Genomic DNA, 21,067 nt, shown 5'->3' on the forward strand with positions numbered 1-21,067 from the left:
CAATAGCAAGGCACTAAGCAACTCAGTGACACTCTGTCTCTAAATAAAATACAAAATAGGGCTGGGGATGGGGATGTGGCTCTGTGGCTGAGTGTCCCTGTGTTCAATCCCCTTAACAAAAAAAAAAAAAAAAAAGGATCTTGCTGGCACCTTTGTCAAAACTAAAGGGAAAAAATATTTTAAACAGGAAGACAAATTAGAATCCTATTGCATTAATCTGGATGAGAGATGGGTTAGAAATGGAGAGCTTGGGGCTGGGGTTGTAGCTCAGTGGTTCAGCACTCACCTAGCATGTGTGAGGCACTGGGTTTGATTCTCAGCACCACATATAAATAAATGAATAAAATAGAGGTCCATCAACATCTAAAAATTTTTTTTAAATAAAGAAAAAAAAAAGAAATGAAGAGTTTAAGAGAGGCAGTTGGATTCTGGATATCTTTTAAAGGTATGCCAAAGATTTTTTTGATGAAGTGGATTTGGAAAAGAAAGGAGTCCAGCTTTTTTCTTTAATTTTATAAAATTTCCAAAGTGATTTTTTAAAAATCATAAATATTACCCTTAACTGTTGGGTGGATCATTCAAATACCATTCACTTGACACCAAAGGTAAGTGATGTTGAGTAATTAAGACACCTACCTATGTACCGGGGACTGAACTCAGAAGCACTCGATCACTGAGCCACACTGAGTTGCGTAACACCTCGCAAAATTGCTAAGGTTGGCTTTGAACTTTCGATCCTCCTGCTTCTGCCTCCTGAGCTGCTAGGATTATGGGTGTGCACCACCGCGCCTGGCCTTATATTTTTTTAATTAAGAAAATTTATTATCAAAAGGACACTAGAAAGAGACTAGAAAATCCACAGATTTGGAGAAACTCAAGGAAACTTACATCATGAAATATAAAGTACTTTTACAATAAAAAAAATGCAAACATCCCAACAGCTTCACACATGGTATGTTAGGCAAGTGCTCTACCACTGAGCTACATTCTGAACCCTTTTAAAAATGTTTATTTTGAAACAAAAATTAAGTTGCTCAGACTGGCTTCAAAATTATATCCTCCTTCTTCAGACTCCCTAGTGGCTTGGATTACAGGTGTGTGCCACCATGCCTGTCTCAGAGACTCTATTGTCTGCCAAATCTACTCTTTTCTCCTCCCTCATAAACAGATCTAAGTTTTAGCTATCCAGAGAAGAAACTATTTCTCTGCTTTTTTTATATTCAGATTTGGACAAATGACTAAATTCTGGCCAATGAAATGTAAATAGTCTTATTGGATGAAACTTCCGGAATTTTCCTTATGTGGAGGAAATATTAGTCCTGCATATGATAATGAAAATACTTGCGGCCATCCTATACCCTGAGGTGAACCCAGGAACTAGGGATGGAAAAGTAGAAAAGTAGAAAGATGAAGCCTGGATTTCTAATGATATGAAAAGCTGCTCTACTACCTCTGCATTGTATACCTTCATTCTTCTCTTATATGAGAGTACAAATACTTAACTTATTTAAGTCACTGTTATTTTGAATATTTCTGTCATGTGAATCCAATCCCAATCTCATGTTGATGATTTTTTTTTTGCCCTCCGCTGTCTTTTTTACCACATTATTCTTTTTTTTTTTTTTTAATATCCAAGTTTTGTTCCCACTTCCCACACTTTCATAATCAGCCACATTACTGCCTGTGGGAACTTGGAACTTTTTTTTTTTTTTTTGAGAGAGAGAGAGAAAGAGAGAATTTTTAATATTTATTTTTTAGTTTTCGGCGGACACAACATCTTTGTTTGTATGTGGTGCTGAGAATCGAACCCGGGCCACACGCATGCCAGGCGAGCACGCTATTGCTTGAGCCACATCCCCAGCCCAACCACATTATTCTTGACTTGCAGTCAGTGTGCTTACTTACATCAACCTCTTCGCTCTTAATTTTCTGTCATTATCTTTTGTTTAGTGATTAGAGAGCACTACTATCTGCTAAGTCTAGAGGTACTGTTTTAGGCAAAACAGATCTAAATGTGTCCTAGGAGCTTAAATAACACTGAGAATCTTACTATGCAGTGGGGAAACAGATGACCAACTTTGTTAGACATTAATAAAAATAGCCATTAGATACTTTGAACACATGGACACTGTCACATTTATTTGGCTACATATACTTTCTTATTTTTCTCTGTGCTATAGTTAAACATGATGGATTACAATGGACTTCTATGTGCATGAGATGTTTTTACTCCCATGCATGTTTCAAATTAAGTATTTAATTTCTATTTATTTAAGAACATTTTCATTGTGAAATATAATAGACCTAAAGAAATGTACACAGGAAGCCAGGCATAGGAGCACACACTGTAATACCAGCTACCAGAGAGGCTGAGAAAAGAGGATTGTAAGTTTCATACCAACCTGGGAAACTTAGCAAGAACCTGTCTCAAAAGAAAAATAAAATGTAGCTCAGCAGTAATGTAATGGGGTTCAATCTTCAGTACTAAAAAGAAAGGGAAAGACATAGGGAAAAAAGAAATTGCATAAGGGGTTGGGAGTGTAGCTCCATGGGAGAGTGCTTGCCTAGTATGGGCAAGGTCCTGGGTTCCATAACTAACACTGGGGTGGGGGTGGGTAGAAGGATGAAAGTAGAAAGGTAGAAGAAAGAAACATGTAAGTACAATTTAACAAATTGTGAAATTACAGCTTATGTAACCATCACCTAGGTCAAGAAATACAAGTTGAGCGTGAACCCCTGCCCAAGCTGCCTAGTGAAGCACTACTCTGGACTGATTCATTGACTGATCTGAGATGTGGTCTTACTATGTTGTCCAGCCTGGTCAGCAACTCCTGGGCTCAAAAGTTTTTCCTGCCCCAGCCTTTCTAGTAGCTAGCACTTCCATATTCATCCTGATTTTATGGTAATAATATCCTTCATTTTCTTTAGCATTTTACCATGTATAAATTCAGTTTTACTTTTTTTTTTTGGTATGGGGATTGAACTCAGAGGCACTCAACCACTGAGCCACATCCCCAGCCCTATTTTTTAACTTTATTTAGAGACAGGGTCTCACTGAGTTGCTTAGAGCCTCCCTGTTGCTACTGCTGTGCCTGGCTTTTCCTCCTGCCACAGCCTCCCCAGCAGCTGGGATTATAGGCGTTGCCTCAGAACCTGGCTTTTTCTTTCATTTTTAAACCATGATACTGTATGTGTAAGATTCAGCTATATGAATGACATCAGTGTGAGGTATACAATCGTGGGACATGCACAGTACAGATACCTTCATTTCAAAAGTAAGAAATTGTAAGGAAGAAGGAGGGACAGGTCCCCAGCAAGTCCCAGAATCTAGCCTGGAAATTCCATTATATTTTAAGGCTGAGATGAGAAAGATCTTGAAAAATAGCCCATACCTAGATATCTGTTTCAGGGTACTTGTCTCATGGCAGGTATATAGTCACCTTGTTGGGCAGAGCATTCTCTAAGAATTGGTTCTCATGTTGGAAATATTGAAAGGAGAGACTGTACAGCAGACCCAAAAGCTGCAATGATCCAGGAGGGAAAAATCAGAGAACCTAAGCAAGATGAAACAGTAGAATTTGGCGAATGAATAAATGTGAATACTAAAGAGGGGAAAAGGAAAACTGTTTAATTGTGGTGGTGGGAAGTAAATGTGAGTAAAATGATTTTTCATTTCAAAAGCATTTTAAATTAATAAACACTGGGAGGCAGGGAAGAAATACAATTCAAACCACTCTTTCTCGGTGTAGAGACGAAGTTTATCTACATCCTAAAATTGAGGGCTGTTGTTTATATGACTCCGATAACCGACTGTAATTGGGTGATTACCTGCAACAAGGCACCGGTTGCCCGGTAGATTCCGTGCTGTAAGGGCTAAATAAAACAGGTATCTAGTCCAGCACTTGGCACAGCTCAGAGACTGTAGGCGGACATTAATTTCGGCCCACGCTCTCCTGGTATATTCTCAAAGGAAAACGACCTACAGAGGCGAGGGGCCTCCGTGAGGCCCGCGTGGACAGCCCCAGGACCTCAGATCAGAACCCTGCCTTTCCGGGACACATTTCCCAAAGCCAAGGGCGAGAGGAAAATCCAACGCCCCTTGAACAAAGGGTGCCCACTGAAGCCGCGACTCTAGTGATAATACCGAGTATTTCCCACCGCGGTGGCTGTCTTTGGATTCTGGTAACAGACCCTGAAGAGGCCGGTGGCACCGCTGTCGGCTCTGGGGGCGGGTCTGGGCGGCGCGCAGGGAGAGGGGCGCGGCGCCGTCACTGGGCGCGTGGTGCCCGCGCAGGTGGTTACGCTGCAGCCGCCGCGAAGGCCCCGACAGCGCCCGCGAGCGAGCGGGAGTCTGCTGCAGCGGCCGCCGCTCACGCCTCCCTCCTGTCGCTGGGGAGGGGCGGAGCTGTAGGTGAGGCGCCAGGAGCCCCGCCCCCCCGCTGCCCGAGCTAACCCTTGTTAAGTCTCACACTTGTCCTGAGACTCACTTACAATCAGGCCTCCCATCTCAGGACATCTCGAAGTACCTGGTCCGCGAGGTCACAAATGAGCGGGAAAGGGGGGCTGGGGCTCAGTGGTAGACCGCTTGCCTAGCGTGTTTGAGGCACTGGGTTCGATTTCTCAGCACTGCAAATAAAAAAAATGAATAAATAAAGGTCCAAATAACACCGACCTAGTTAAAAAGAAAAAGAAAAAAAAAAAAAGGAGCGGGAAGGAGAAGAGCCTTTGATTAAGCAGGGTAAGCAGGGCTGGAAAAGCCCCACGTAAAGGGATCACTTTTTCGTAGACGTTAGCCCTTTGTTAATACTGTAACTGGTAAGTATAAAGTAGAAAAAAGTATAGTGAAAACATTTGCTCTAGGGCTGGGGCTGCTCAGTGGTAGAGTGCTTGCCTAGCCTGCGCAATGCATTAGGTTCGATCCTCGCCACCACATAAAAATAAATAAAATAAAGGTATTGTGTCCATCTACAACTTAAAAAAGAACAAAAAAAAAAAATTTTCTCTAGGCGCTGAGCAACTCAGACAAAATAGGGCTGGGGATGTGGCTTAGTGGTTAAGCGCCCCTAAATTCAATTCCTGGTACCCCAAAACAAAAACAACAACAAATTTGCTCTTTAATTTTTTAACCTTTAAAAAATAAAGTTGAATGCTTACACTTCAGGAAGATGGGTGCAGGTTTGAAAATGAGATCTACAGTAAATGCCACTGAACTAAACAAACATTAGTGCACAAATGAATGCTTTCAACAGAATAAGTAGGAAAACTTCTCTAACCAATGACATTTCATTATGTAGTGTAATCAAACGTGATCATTCCAGAATTTTCATACTTTTTTTTTCCAGAGGATATGTATTTGGGTGCTTTTAAAAAAATGAAACGTTTTAGTTGTTAATGGACTTTTATTTACTTGTTTATATGTTGTGCTGAGAATCAAAGTGCCTTGCACATGTGAGGCAAGCGCTCTACCACTGAGCTACAACTCCAAAAAAATGAAACGTTTTAAATCCCACAAATTGACAATCACCAATGAACTAAAGTTTTTTTTTCCTGTACTCTGAAATTTCTTTAAATTATGTGCTTAATCCCACAAAGAAACTGGATTAGTTTTTGTATACAAGACTTCTTCCACCTGAAAAATTGTCACCAAGTACTTGGAGGGGGCTACCTTGTACAAGCTATTCTTAGAAGAAATAATGCATGAATTCAGTTTATAAACTCTTGGGCTATGTATTTGACACTTAAAAATTTAAATTTATAGAATTTGTGTCAACCATTCTTAATAGTCTGTAGGTACTGTTGAGTAATTTTCTTTGATCAGAAACAGTTGGTTTCAGTACTGTCACTTGGGTCAGGGTTTTCTTCAGTGTCATTTAATCCAAAGGAATACTTTACAGTTTTCACTTTTAAATTTCATAGGAAGCATTCTTCACTATTCTTCTAGAAGCCAGTTCAGCAAAATTAGAGGAAAACTTCTAAGGAGATTGACAGCTCTTCAGAGAAATCCCACATTTTCAGGCTAAATAGTTGAATCTGATAGGGGACAATAATTGCTGAGCACTGGGAACATGAGGTAAAGGGAATCATTCCATAAAATGGGCCATCTGTGCTGACAGCCACATGCTGTCAGCTTTGAAAATCAATTTACCTCTAGCTGTGCCTGGCTTCAGTGGACAGGATATATTTGATACAGTCCTCAGCAAACCACCTGTTATCTGCAGGAGAAATGCAGGCCCAAACTAATTCTGGTAAGAGGAACACAAATTACCTTAAAGGGGGAGATTTTGTGACCCTTACCAGATCCCAGAACTCAAGAGAGATAAAGATAATTCCCCAACCATAAATTCCCTAACACCATGTTCCAATTAGAACTGGTCCCCATGAGCCAAAATGAACTAGAGTTGTCACGGCAGTGGGGACTTGAAAGTCTGATGTCATCCTGCTATCAGTCAAAAATCAAGAGGTGGGGCTGGGGTTGTGGCTCAGCGGTACAGCGCTCACCTAGCATGTGTGAGACCCTAGGTTCCATCTTCAGTGCCACATATAAATAAATAAATAAGCTGCAACTAAAAAAAAAGAATGTTAAAAAAAAAAAGAGATGTATCTAGGTGGGACTCTCTGGAAACTTCCCTGGGACCCCTAATAAAGCAGGTACAGGAGAGGCATGCTGTCCCACTCTCCCACTTGAGATTGTTCCTTTTTTTCCCTTTCCTATCCCTTCTAATAAACTCAAGCTTGTTATTCTGATCTGTATGACTGACATCTTTCTGACTTTATTGAAAGAATCAGGGTTTGAAGGGGGACCTTCATGCTGCCTCATTTTCTCAGAAGTGGAGCCCTGTAGCTGTGCCTCCTAAATAAGCAGAAAATATAGTTATTATGAGTTGACTTTTAAAGTAGAAACTGCCCTGCATGTTGTTTTTTTCTAAATAGATGGCGTTCTCCAGCCAAGCAGGTACCAGCCAGTTTTCAGTTAATCAGGTTGTTTTATGAAACACCAAAACTGAAGGGGAGTACACTGAAGTGTCCATATACACTGAATTGCTTTGCATGGTCTTTGTGTTAGTTTTATTGTCACTATGACCAAAACACCCAACAAAAAATGACTTGGAGGCAGAAAATTTGCTTGGGGCTCTCAGTTTCCAAGGGCTCAGTTGATGGATGGCTGACTCCATTGCTGTGGACTCCAAATGAGGTTGGATATCATGGCAGAAGGACCCATCAGAGGAAAGCTGCTGGTAGAGTCAGGAAGCAGAACAAGAAAGTAAGAGGGGAAGGAATCACAGAAAGAATAACTCTTCCAGGGTATGCCTCCAGTGACCCACCTCCTCCATCCATGCTCCACCTTTTTACAGTTAGCACCCAGTCAGTCCATTCAAACTAGGATGGGTCAATTAGGTTACAACTCTCATAATCATTTTACCTCACCATTTCTGCATTAACACAGGAGCTCTGGGGAGACACCTCATATCCAAACTATAACAGTCGCATTTGAGATAATTGATGTAAGAATTGTTATGGAAACATCAAATAAAAAGTGAAAAATGAGCAGGTGTGGTGGTGCACGCCTGTAATCCCTGTGGTTCAGGAGGCTGAGATGAGAGTATCACAAGATCAAAGCCATCCTCAGTAAAGGTGAGGCACTAAGCAACTCAGTGAAATCCTGTCTCTAAATAAAATACAAACTAGGGGGGCTGGGGATGTGGCTCAAGCGGTAGCGCGCTCGCCTGGCATACGTGCGGCCCGGGTTCGATCCTCAGCACCACATACCAACAAAAATGTTGTGTCCGCCGAGAACTGAAAAATAAATGTTAAAAATTCTCTCTCTCTCTCTCTCTCACTCTCCTCTCTCACTCTCTCTTTAAAAAAAAAAAATACAAACTAGGCCTGGGGATGTGGCTCAGTGGTCTAGTGCCCCAGTACACCCCCCAAAAAAAAGTGAAAAATAAGATTAAAAAAAGCAAAATGCCGGAGTCTGGCTGGGCAAAATAACCGGGAGGTGACAAGCAACTTGAAAGTTGAAGTGGGAACTGCTTTATTGGGGGAAACTCAGCGGGAACTGAGCGGGAACTCAAGGTAGTGGGCACCCAAGCAGGAGCCGCCTTATTGCGGAACAGCAGAGGTATATATACCTAACTGATTACTACAGCTTGACTCAATTAGCATCATCTGGATACAGCAATCAGCCAATAAGGAATCCCCATCATCTTAATGGCTCGGTGGCGTTGCCTCACAAACCACTCCTCCTGTCAAACTGCCAGGCGCCATCTTAATTGATTTGCGGTCCCCAACAGCAAAACATGATTTTGTTTTAATTATTTCAACCATGAACATTATCCATCAAACTTGGACTTGGTGATACAGATCAAATTTTTTTATATTTTAAAATCTCAATCATAATTACTGATTTTTTTTCCTGTCCAATGAGGGTGGGTCTTAGTTCTGTGTGTCTTTTAAGCATCGGTGTGGATCATCAAAAGTGGAGTTCTGATTTATAGAGCAGGAATCATAGATAGCACCAACTCATTTTATTTTTTTATTTTTTGACAGAGTGTCCCTCTATTGCTCAGGCTGGTCTTGAATTCCTGGGCTCAAGCAATCCTCCTGCCTCATCCATCTGAGTAGCTGGGACTATAGACAGGTATGCAACACCTCACTCAGCATAACTCATGTTCTTTCTCTTCAGAAAGAATCAGAATGACCCACTAATTTTTATTTTATTTTTTAGTTGTATTGGATACAATTCCCTTATTTATTTTATGTGGTGCTGAAGATTGAACCCAGTGCTTCACATGGACTAGGCAAAAGCTCCACCACTGAGCTACAACCCCAGGACCTAATGTTTATTTTTGCCTAACAACATGGCCTTAGAGAAATCACTTTCCTACATATTCTTTGGATTATCTATAAATAAGCTCTAATTTGCTAATTAAATCACTAGTAGTATCTGCCTGATTTATAAGGATTTTCTGAAGGTTAATGAATGAAATGTGTAATGCTCTTTAAGCCTATCAGGGATTAATTTTAGTATACATAAGCCTTCATTGATTGCACCTGCTATGCTAGGCACCATGCTCGATGCTGACTATACAAACATTGAATAAAATATAGGTCCTTTTAAGCTCAGTCCTAGTTGAAGAGACTAAATGCAAATAGTTGTGGATCATGTTGCATACAGTGATAGAAGTGTGTTCAAAGTGCAAAGAGAAGGCAAAAGAAGAAAACAATTGATTGAGGTGTGATGTTCACTGAATTAGGAACACACATCTTAAGTGTAATTAGCTTCTCAGAGCTAAAAATATGGAGCATATCTTTCCGATGCTGTCTTTACTGGCATTAGAATGAGAAAATAGGAGGCTCAGATAGGAGGATGGAGTGCTTGAGACAACCCTGAACAATGTAGCCAGATTCTGTCATAAAATTAAAAAAATAAAATAAAATAAAATAGGGGCTGAGGATTAGCTGGGGATGTGAGCGGGCAGAACATCTGACGTAATGTCCGAGGCCTTGGGTTTCTTCCTCAGTAGCATACAAACACAAAAGGTGTTTGGTTATTGCTTATATTTTTAACTGCTCTATTTAGGTTTTTTTAAAAGACAAAATTTTAAAGCTTTTTACTTTTGTCTAATTTTTTAGATTCATTCTATATTGCCCAGGCTGGCGCTATTATTCTGGATCAAGTGATGTGCTTCCCTCAGCCTCCTGAGAGCTGGGCCTGTGGGTGAAAGCCACCATGCCCTGCTGAAGACAACATAAGATTTTGAGTTTCCTTCCCACTATTTTAAAATTACTATGTGTTTGGGGCAGGGGATGTGGCTCAAGTGGTAGCGCGCTCGCCTGGCATGCGTGCAGCCCGGGTTCGATCCTCAGCACCACATACAAAGATGTTGTGTCCGCCGAAAACTAAAAAAATAAATATTAAAATTCTCTCTCTTTAAAAAAAATCATTCATTAAAAAAAAATTACTGGGCTGGGGATGTGGCTCAAGCGGTAGTGCGCTCGCCTGGCATGCGTGCGGCCCGGGTTCGATCCTCAGCACCACATACAAACAAAGATGTTTGTTCCACTGAAAACTAAAAAATAAATATTAAAAAATTCTCTCTCTCTCTCTCTTTAAAAAAAAATTACTATGTGTTTGATTATTGGGCACTAGGATGGGATGCAGGACTTTGTACATGCCAGGCAAGATCTCCACCACTCAGCTACTCCCCAGCCCCCTGAAATAATTTCTTAGGATATTTGGGCCTATGTTCTCCACAAGGCAAGAATAAGGAAGAAGTGTGACGTTAATTGGCTACTTGCTGCTTTATTTGCCCAGCTATTGAACACTGGTCTAAAGTAGTTAGGCCAAGTGAATTTTCTGGATAATGATAAATTCGTTTTCCACTGACTTCTCTAGATGGCATCTTTGCTATTTGCTGAGTAATAGGATGTCAGTGTCCCTATTCTTTTCTTAATTTCTGATCCTCCTCCTCTAGCAGCTGCATGAATAGCCTAATGAGGACTGTTTCTTACCACAGTCCCTGTTTTTTGCTACTTTGTTTTAAACAAATTTATTTCTCAAATCCCCTTCCTCTTTTTGGGGTGCTGATTGTAGAAGCCACTTCTTCTTGTCCCTTGTCTTAGATGATATCCAGGTCCAAGCTAAAGGAAAATTCATAATACATTCAACTTTTTAAAAGATTTTTTTAAAATTGTAGATGGAAGCAATACCTTTATTTTGTTTATTTATTTTACTTGGTGCTGAGGATCAAACCTGTGCCTCACACATGTGAGGCAAGTGCTCTACCACTGACCCATAACCCTAGCCCCTACATCCAACTTATTTAGGGGACACAAATGTCAGAATTAAGTGTATTACCCTGTTTGTCATCCCTTGTTCTTTGTGAACTATAGAGGAAAAGTTTTTGTTAGTTCTGTAAAACTTTTTTTTTTGCTACCCCAGTGCAGGGGATAGAACCCAGGTCCTTGAGCACACTGGACAAATGCTGTCCCACTGTGCTATGTCCTCAACCTTTTGCAGAACTCCATCCCCCCTCACCGCCTCCCGTACTGGGGATTGAACCCAGGGCCTTGTGCATGCTCTGTGTAGAGCTCTTAACTGCGCTGTTCATGATTTCTGATCAGTTAACCAAAAGCTAGGGGAAGGTTTCCTGAGAAAAATACTGGAATTAAAGAATGCCAACTTACCTCTCTGTTCTAATGTGCTAATTCCAAGCCCACAGGAATCAGTAATCACCTTGTGCCTTAGGAGGACTCTTATGATTAGTATGAACCAGACTGAAGTTAAGGACAACTTCCTGATAATGTTTTCTGCATCCCAAATTTGATCATAGTGAGAGTAGAGGCTGAGGTCTGTACCTACCTGCAGCCTGGTGGACAACAAGGAAGCTGGGAGTGCAGATTAACCTCTGCCCCCGCCTGTCCAGCACAGGCTCACTTCATGTGTGTATCACTTGGCTTTTGTTTCTATAAATTGTAAGAGCTTCTGTGGGACCAGCAGGGGAAGCATTGTAATGTTTTCTAAATACATTAAACTGTATAAAGTTCATTTTTGCATCCTTTGCCTATTTCTTATGGTGGAATCCAGTTCACTGGGATCCAGACAGGGTCCTTGGGGTAGGCTTTGAATAGTAATAGTAAAAAATATTAGAGAATATTTTAGATAAAGAAATGCCACTGCTGACCTGATTCATGTATTCCCCACCCAAAGGCATCCTGATTCCTCCTCTTGCCTGAGTTTCTGTCACATCTCTCATGGGTTTGCTGTAGAAAACAATGAACCCAGTGACACATTTGAACCACAATAGCCATTAATTTTTCTCAGTCTTTGTGCTAATTCCTCAATATTATAAAACAATGCCTGATCCTTGCCCTTTTCCCTAAAGGTGTGCTATGTAGACATTTGACTTTTCTCATTTTAAGAGCTGTTATAGAAAAATAAAAGGTTTTATAGGTTAAGAAACTTCATCCCTTCTCTTTCAATTTGTCTTTTCACACAACTTCACTTTCACAGAAATTGAGGTGGTAGGCATCAGCCAGAGGGCCAGAGGCCATCTGATCACTACGAGGTTCAACTTTCAGCCCATGAACAAACCCTCACCCAACAGTTTCCATGTGAAGTCTCAGCAAAACACTCCATGCCAGAACCAAGAACTGACGTCACTTATAACCTCCAAACTGGAATGCATTAGGAGGTGTATTTTCCATATTAGAATCTCCGCTTTCTAAGGAGCAAAAAAGTTTGTGTGGGTAGCCGTGATTTTTGCAAATATTAGTTGAGTTTTGCAACATGTCCCCTTGTTCCAGTGCCCTCACACACTGTCATAGTTCTGATACCTATTCATACACCTAGCTTCCCATGTTACTGATTGTGGGAACCTCATCAGAAACTGTAACTTTCCTAAAACCTTCTGTATGAAGGGCAAAGCAATAATTTGAATTATTCTTAAAGTCCAGTGTTTTTTGTTTTTGTAAAAACAACAACAACAAAAAAAAAAACACTGTATGACCCTCCAAAGCAGTGTTGACAGTTGTACCAGTTGCTTACTGCACAAGGGCAGTCTGGGGCAGGAGGCTGCAAATGTCAGAGTGCCATCTGTGCCCTGCTCACCACAGCCTTTTCCTAATTTCTGTAAGATACTGTGTAGGCTCTTCCAAGTACATAGAATGTTCCACTACAGAAAAATAAGGAAGGCAGTTTCCAGGGATTCTAATCGCAGCTGATCTTTGCTTTAGATGCTGAATGAGATGCCTTGTGGGTGCAGAAGAGCTGATTGTGCTGGTGGCTTCTCTTGCTTTCGTGGTTAATGTGTTGAGTGGTTTTGCTTGTAAGCAAGGCTAGGCATCCTGACACAGAATCATCCTCAAGTGTTAAGGGAACCAGGTGCAGGTGGCACCATGGCACATTTTTCTCTTTCCCTTCCCCTAGTCCTTGATCCTCTGTTCCTCCTCCCTGGCTGATGCCATAGGCCTGTAGTGTGGATGTGGAGCAAGGTGGAGAATACCTGTAGGCTTTGCTCCTTCCATTCAGAGGTCACGACCAGGAGAACTGACCACACACATCTTGACCCATGACCTCCCAGTGTAAACCCTTCCTCTATAATCCACAGCACAATGTCACATCAATTCTTGCCTTGCTAATAGAGCCTGACTCTATATCAGGGGAGAGTGGGATTCATACACTGTGTTGTAGTTACCTCCTTTACCAAGAGGACTCCATGGAGAGTCGACAACTGTCCTTTTCTTAAAATATCAATACATCCCATCTTCCCTTTAGCCCCCATCTGGCTTTCTTGTTTCCTGGTCCTCCAAATGTTGATGTTTATTCCACAGGACCCCAACCAGAAAGCAGCCTCATGGTAGCTCCCATGGGAGTTGTTCTCAGGGATATTTACAAGGCCTTGTCATAAGCTCACAGTAGCCACTGCTGAGTCTTACCCTGCTCCCATATTTTCCGAGGGAACCTCTTATAGTGATATTGTTAACCTCAGTGGGTCATCTCTACACCACCAGAAGAAACAATGTTCAATTTAAACCAAGTTTTTGACATTTAAAAAAAATTTTATATTTATACATGGACACAATATCCTTATTTTTTAAATTTATTTGTATGTGGTGCTGAGGATTGAATCCAGTGTGCCTGACATGTGTAAGGCAAGCGCTCTACCACTGAAACACAACCCCAGCCCTGGTTTTTGACATTTTTAGTTACTGGTTTGCTACCCCATGAAAAGGGGGTTGAAATACATGTTCCCTGTTGAGTCTGTAATGGGTCTGCTCCTTCATGATTTCTAGTAAGAGAATTGTACTGTGCATATGAGCTGTTGGCAAGCATCAAACAATTGATTTTGCCTAGTCCTATTTTCCGTGGTGTTGTAGTCTTCTACTTTTCTCTTCAGATTAAAAGTGTCCATTAATACCTCATTTCTTTTTCTGAACTCAAGGGCACTTGACTATTAAACCACATCCCCAGCTCTATTTTTAACCTTGCTCTATACTCAAGAAAGCATATCAGACACAGAATGAAAAAACTGACACCAAGACCTGTGGAAGGTCAAGATTTTGTGAATCATCAGTGTGATAGAAAATAGTCTGAAATTACTTGCTGTTCAGATTTCTTTTCCATCAGTTTAGATTTGATTATTTTTTTCAAAGGGCTTCTTTTGGATGAAAATCTCTCCCCTAATGAGCCTAATTGTAATGACTGCTGCATGTATGAGTGTGTATGGAGGCATCTGTGTGATTCACCCTATTTCTACTGTGATGTAAATCTTAATTTTTAAAAAAGCCCACTCAAAAACATTCAAAATAATAGCGTCACTTAAAAGATTTATTTCAAATGGTGGCCTTCATATTGCAGGCAGCATCTGTTTGCTTTGAGTATTTGTAACCTTTTGGTCACACTGGATACCCAGCCCTAGGGTGGTGTGTGCTGAATGCTGACCAAAATAGGAGATTTTTCTTTTCTGATGAATTCAAACTCATGTAGTTTCCAAAAGCAAATTTAAACTCTTAAGGAACAGAAAAAAATGTTTCTGGTTAAGAAGAAACTGTGTATTAGTCCCTCTGTGCTCTTGTCCATAAGCTTCCCCCAAGTAATCACATTGTTTTGTTTGTTCATTTTTTGTTGTTGTTGTTGTTTCCAGGTTGTGGGGATTGAAGCCAGGGGTGCTGTACCACTGAGCTGCAATCCTAGTCCTATTCATTTATTTTGAGACAGGGTCTCACTACATTGCATAGGCTGATCTTGAACTTCTGATCCTCCCATTTCACCCTCCAGAAGAGCTGGCATTCCAGGTGTGCACCACCACATCCAGACCAAAGCATTACATTTGCAGACATAGGACTTTACTGTTGAAGGTGACACAAGTGATGTGGGCCCAACACACATCGCCACACTTCCAGACTGAATCCTAGACCGTGGCTTCCAGGTGTGAAAGGCCCATTCTGAACCACTGCTAACCTGAAGCTTTTCCTTCCATAAAGGAAAGGTTCTACCTGAGTGAGTTGCAGTTACCTGTATTTATTTGGACCCTGTCTCTCAGAAGGGGAAGCACTTCACCTGCATAACTGATAAATCTAACAGTGTTTGTCTTTTATGCCTAGAGGCCTGTTCTGTCCTGAGGCAGATTCCATGCTTGGACAACTCAGTGGGGGTTGGGGCTGAAAACAATTATGATAAGTTTATTAATAGGACATCTGGCATTCCATGAGCTTCCAAATGTTATCAAAGCCTTGACTTCTTGGAAAGAGGAAAAATATATTTAGCTGCTTGATTTTGGACACACTGGTTTACATGGGCCCTCATATTGTCATGACACCTTTTAAATAATTTTCTTGACTCAAACACAAGGAAATCGGGCAGGGGTTGTGGCTCAGTAGTAGAGCACTTGCCTAGCATGTGTCAGGCACTGAGTTCAAATTGCCACACCACATAAAAAAATAAAGATATTGTGTCCATCTACAGATAAAAATATTAAAACCAAAACCAAAACAAACAAACAAAAACCAAATCTGCAAGGAAATCAAACTAAACATCTGTGTTGAGGCCAGAGTTTGCCATGGTCTGGGAACAGCACCTTGGTCCAGAACCTCTGAGCCATTTGGCTAGGATTTCACACAGATTATATTTATCACTCTCTTGGAAACATAATGAGCCCTGCTTTTAGCAGAAATTTAAATATGTATGGGGTATGTGCAGTTCTCCTTCTTAATAAACAGCAATTAAAAAAAAATCAAAAATCACTAAGTATGTTTTCCCTTCTGCCTTACAACTTATTTTTCAATGTAATTTTCAAATGGGAACCTGTAAGCTGTTGAGATAAAGGCACAAGGTACACATGTAGGAGATGGCAGATGAGACCCACTCAAAGGTGGGCAAGTTGACTTTTTCGTCCAAAATACATCAATGTAGAAATTTCTAAATGGGTCACCAGCTGAAAATATCCTGAAATCAGGGAGAAAGAGCTCTTCTCCGGGCCTCTCTTTTCCAAGATATCTATTTACGTGGCCATGGCTCCTCTCTGGAGGCAGCTACACTGCTGTCACAACGTCAAATTTAGCCTGTTGTGCTTCCGCAGTCATCTATTCAGTCCATCTCCTAAGCAAGAAAAGAACACCAGTCAGAATAGCCAGTTTAATTCACAACCAGGATTTAGTACTTAAGACATTTACTAGTGTCTTAACAGAAGGGAAGCTGGGGTACAGTGCCTCCAGATCCTGTTAATCCTATATCCCTGCACCCTCCCTTCTGTTACACAAGGGCAAGTACAAAACCACAGGCTTTCCAAAGGCTCAGAGGTAAATTCAAGCCTCTCCATAATCCCTTCAGTTAAGACATGTTAGGAGGTCAGAGGGATCACTGTTCCCTTTAAGCTGTATCTATTTGGTACCCATCAGTACAAATGTTGACATTTTGCCTCTTATTCCTCAAAATGGTTGTTGGTTGGGGGGAGTCCTGTTCAGAGACTTTCTCTGGCTTCTTTCTTTTCAAGAGTTCAGCATGTTTTACCCCCTATTTTGTAGATGCCTTTATAACTGAACACCATAGCATGCAGCAGAGGCATTTAAGGCCTATCAATAACTATTCACAGGGTTAGATGCTATTTTATTTAAAAAGTAAGCCTGAATAATGCTCTGACATGTTGAAAAACTTCAGACACTGATGTTTTAAAATTTGAAATAAGATACATCCACCTATCTTCCACTGGGGTTTATGAAACTGAAGCATCAGTCTTCAAGGATGTCTTGCTTACCCTTTTTAGGCAGTGTCATGAAGACTGACTTTTAATGTCTGGGTTATGTGACAGATATGCTCTCTGTGTATAGGAAAATGCACATCATCTCTGCTCCCCGATCCTTTTTGACTATTCCTTTTGGTTTCTCTCCCCATTCTCCTCTGTAAGCATGTATTCTGAGAATCTGCACTTATGTTTGTGACAAGGTGAAGCTGAGGGCAGACTGAGGAAGCGCAGCCTAGGTCCCTCTGGCCACTTTCTTTCATGCCCACCATGCTTCCTCACGGTGTGAGGTAGGCTTCACGTCCCTCCCGACAGCAACATGTCTTGTCACTGCTTTCCTTGCGCTTTCATCATCGGGGAGATCAGAGTGAGGAGGGCTGAGAGAGGCCCCATAGCAGAGGGCTCTGCTGGGTTCTAGGGTTCTTTGAGGAAAAAGGTATGGGCAGCAGGCAGAGACCAGGGGACTCCAGGAAATGGAAAGGAGCTGGCATCAGTGATTCTTACGTTTCTGACTAAGTCCCGCACGTAGGTGAATAGGTTCTGGTTAATAAAGTTGACTGTTGCACGAAACACATCATGGAGTAAGGATGGTGTATGATTGGCCACCTTTTTGGCCAATAGCATGGTCATAATCAGCATGGTCTTCTCGTTCTCCATGTCTTTAGGGTAAGTCTGCATTGCTGCTTTCAGGGTGGTGTCCAGGCAGTTGCTTCTGTCCTATACAGAGATAAAGACAGTTTACTAATAGTCTTTCCTCTTACAGTCCCTGGTGGTAAGTACAAAGGGGCATCTCAGAAGGAAGTACTGATGGAATAGCTAAGGCTACAGGACAGAGAGAGGGATAGACAATTTAGTTTTGAGGCAATGCAAAGGGAACAGGAGACTACTTCCTGCAGGGAATGCTCATTAACCCAATACACATTTACTGAACACTGTATGTTATTTAATGGAACACAAGGAGCTGAAGTCATTCCCTTTCATAACCTCAAAAGACTGATAACTATCTCCAGCAACTTAGGCCCATCTTACTACTGTGCACCCTAGCTTAAGGGACACGCAGAACCTTCCTACCAAAGGTGAGAGGCAAATACTAGACCACTGGACTTGAGAGACCTTAGGCTCAATGACTTACATGCACAATTACCCTTGTGGGAGGTGTCCCAAGGCAGTGCATAGCCAGATGCTTCTGTATTCTTTGACAGCTGCTGGAGAACAGCAGATGGGGAGAGAATGCCAGACTGAAGACCAGCTGTCATGGAAGGGGGTGCCCAACAAGGTAGTGAGGTTATCAGCCTTCTCAGTTGGTAGAAGTCAAAAGAATTAAACTTTCTCTCCTCTCACCTCCTACAGCTACAAGTATTTATTTGAAGGCTTTAGGGTGTGGCCTGCACCAATCTTTGGTTGCCCCAGAGCAGCAATATCTGTGTAACTAAATACAGCCATGAAGCTGGGAAGAGGAGAAGGCTAAACTATCACTGTTTTTGTTATACCTGGGAAAGTAACTGAAAATCCTGTGTTGGCATCTTTACTCTCCAAAACAGAAAAAAAAAAGTTATTTTGGGAAGAGTCAGATATATTTTGCTGGGGCTGGGGATATAGGTCTATTGGTAGAGTGCTTGTCTCTCATGAACAAGGCCCTGGGTTTTATCCCCAGCACCACAAAAAAAAAAAAAAAAAAAAAAGATATACTTTAATTCATCTTTCTTGAGTCTTCTATCCCTCTCACTTATAAAGGTTCAGGTTTTCTAAATCTCCACTAAATTCTCCTGAAAGACAATCATGCTCTAACTCCATTCCCAATTCTCTTGTCAAAGCTCCAGATAGACAGTCATGGAGCTATCTCAGGGGACACTGGTCTTCTGATGAGAGACAGAACAGGCCGTGGCTCCAGTGACACTCATAAAAGCCCATCTTACTCAGAAGTAACAATAGTGTATTCCCTCACTTACTTCCTCTGACAGTCCAGCATTCATAAAACGTGCCACCAGTTCATTCACCAGTTCTGGCTGGATGCTACGGTCCATTTCATCCCCGACTTGGGCAAGATGCCGGGCAATGTTCTGTATAACTTCTTCTTGACTTTCAGAATCTGAAAGGCAGAGGGCAATAAGGACAAAGACGATTCAGACAATGGCCCCATTAGATACTCTCATCCCCCTCCACCCCTACACAGGAAAGGAGTCTGCTTTGGAAGAAGAACAGACAGCTCCTGCCTCCACAGCACAGGCTCACAGTCCTCACTGATATTGGCTCCACTCAGCTTGAGCCCCTGTTGACTTCTGGACTGGCTGTGGCTGTGGGACCAGGGAAAGGCCTGAGTGAACAGCAGACTAGCTCCAGAAGCAGGCCTCTCCTTGAACACAGACTTAAGAACTGTCCCCAAAGAGGGTCAGTCATGCTCTAGCAGTCTTCATCATGGGCTTCAAAGAAGAACCTGGCAGCAATCTTCAGGGCTATCACCTGTTAAGTGTTGATGTATAACACTTAACAGGTGTCAATCTTAGAAGCTTTTAGGAAGGAAGATTTACAGTCAGACCAGGTTTGAGTCCCCCCCCCCCACTTCCTGGCCATGAGAATTTGAAGCATATGTCCTACTTCCTTACAGGGAAGAGGTAGAGCTGACTCCCCTCCCCAATCTTACCTCATTAAGTAAAACCCCAGGTTTTCTCTATCACTTACCAGGCCCTATATGATCTGCCCCACCTGGCCAACTAAGATTCTGCTACCTGACTTTAGTCCCTCCACAGTATTCCTGGCCTCCACACATGCTGCCCCTTCTGCCTAAACGACACTCCCCAACAGAACACAGCTCCTTCCTCACCTCCTTTATTCTGTCCCAGTCTTTTCCTCTTTCTTTTTCTTCCTTGACACATTTCACATTACCCTAATCATAATTCTATGATTTGTTTGACACCCCTCAACCAGAATATAAACTCCCTAAAAGGGGGAGGAGTCTAGTACTGAGGATTAAACCCAGGGCCTCATATATACTAGGCAAGCAATACGCTATATTACCAGCCATTTTTAAATTTTATTTTGAGACAGGGTCTCACTAACTTGCCCAAGCTAGCCTCAAATTTACTATCCTCCTGCCTTAGCCTTGTGAGTTGCTGAAATTATAGGCATGTGATACCATGCCCAGCAAACCTATAATTCTGAAAAACAGTTTGGTTTACTGTTAAATATTCAGCACTTTAACTGACACAGGCACAGAGCAGGTGCTCAATACACAACTGTCTGGAAGCTGGACATTATGGCACATGCCTATGATCCCAACAACTCAAGAGGCTGAGGCAGGAGGATCGTAAGTTGGAGGGCAATCTCAGCATTTTTTTTTTTTTTAGAAAGAGTGAGAGAGGGGAGAGAGAGAGAGAGAGAGAGAGAGAGAGAGAGAGAGAGAGAGAGAGAGAGAGAGAGAGAGAGAGAGAATTTTTAATATTTATTTTTTTTTTAGTTCTTGGCGGACACAACATCTTTGTTGGTATGTGGTGCTGAGGATCGAACCCGGGCCGCACGCATGCCAGGCGAGCGTGCTACCACTTGAGCCACATCCCCAGCCCCCAATCTCAGCAATTTAGCGAGGTCCTAAGCCCTGTCTCAAAATAAAAAGTAAAAAGGGGCTGAGAATGCAGCTCTGTGGTAAAGCACCCCTAGGTTTAATTCCTGCAAACATAACAAAACCAACCACATGGGGCTGGGGGTGTGGCTCAGTGGTAGAATGTATGCTTAGCTTCAATCCCCAGCACAACAAAATAAATCAAAGCAAATAAACCAAAAACCAAATAAGTGCATAAATGAATGAACAGATCCTGTATCTAGCTTCTGATATCAATAAATGACAACTATTGTTATCTCTCTCATTGAGTCCTGTATTTCTCCTGTATTTGCAACTCCCCTCTGGCTCCTATTTATCCAGGATGGAAACCTGGCTTACCCTGAGGTCTCTGCTATTCCCACCGCACCCTTTCTCAGTGCTTGTTGTCAGATCTGATCTTAGAACTCCTATCTGCTGCTGCCATCCTTGTCAGGGTTTTCTCTGAGCTCTCATCTTGATAACACTGTCCTTCAGTCTATTTTCCTCAGAAACAGGAGGGCCTAGTAAGCACTTGGGCAGGACTGAAGGAAGCAGTAAGAAGTCTAATGTGCTTACCAACCTCAGGGATGAGAGCCTTCTTAAATTCTGCGCTCTAGGGATTTCATCTGCCCCTCCTTCAGTCTTCTTTCTTTTTCCTATTAGGCCTCTAAGGATGGAATCCAGGGCCATATACACACCAGGCAAGTGTTCCGGTCCACCACTGAGTCGCACCCTTGCCCCTCACCACAGCAAG

General features: G+C 42.0%; 1 protein-coding gene and 1 long non-coding RNA gene across 2 annotated transcripts in view; one reads left to right on the forward strand and one right to left on the reverse strand.

The window, feature by feature from the left end:
* The first annotated feature begins 7,696 nt into the window (after positions 1-7,696).
* Positions 7,697-11,548, forward strand: LOC144364994 (uncharacterized). Its single transcript, XR_013423236.1, has 2 exons — positions 7,697-8,638; positions 9,634-11,548. It is a non-coding gene; the product is annotated as an uncharacterized LOC144364994 (long non-coding RNA).
* Positions 11,549-14,311: 2,763 nt separating this feature from the next.
* The window catches only part of Bid (BH3 interacting domain death agonist), a 41,447-nt gene continuing 34,691 nt past the window's right edge, over positions 14,312-21,067 (reverse strand). The window contains exons 4-6 of the mRNA XM_005340577.5: positions 18,689-18,828; positions 17,244-17,456; positions 14,312-16,099 (exon numbers count right to left, since the gene is read on the reverse strand). Of these exons, the coding sequence (XP_005340634.1) occupies positions 16,088-16,099; positions 17,244-17,456; positions 18,689-18,828 (365 nt within the window). The 3' untranslated portion in view covers positions 14,312-16,087. The remainder of the gene's footprint in view (positions 16,100-17,243; positions 17,457-18,688; positions 18,829-21,067) is intronic.

This window comes from Ictidomys tridecemlineatus, chromosome 6, assembly GCF_052094955.1.
Source record: "Ictidomys tridecemlineatus isolate mIctTri1 chromosome 6, mIctTri1.hap1, whole genome shotgun sequence".
Lineage (NCBI taxonomy): Eukaryota > Metazoa > Chordata > Mammalia > Rodentia > Sciuridae > Ictidomys > Ictidomys tridecemlineatus.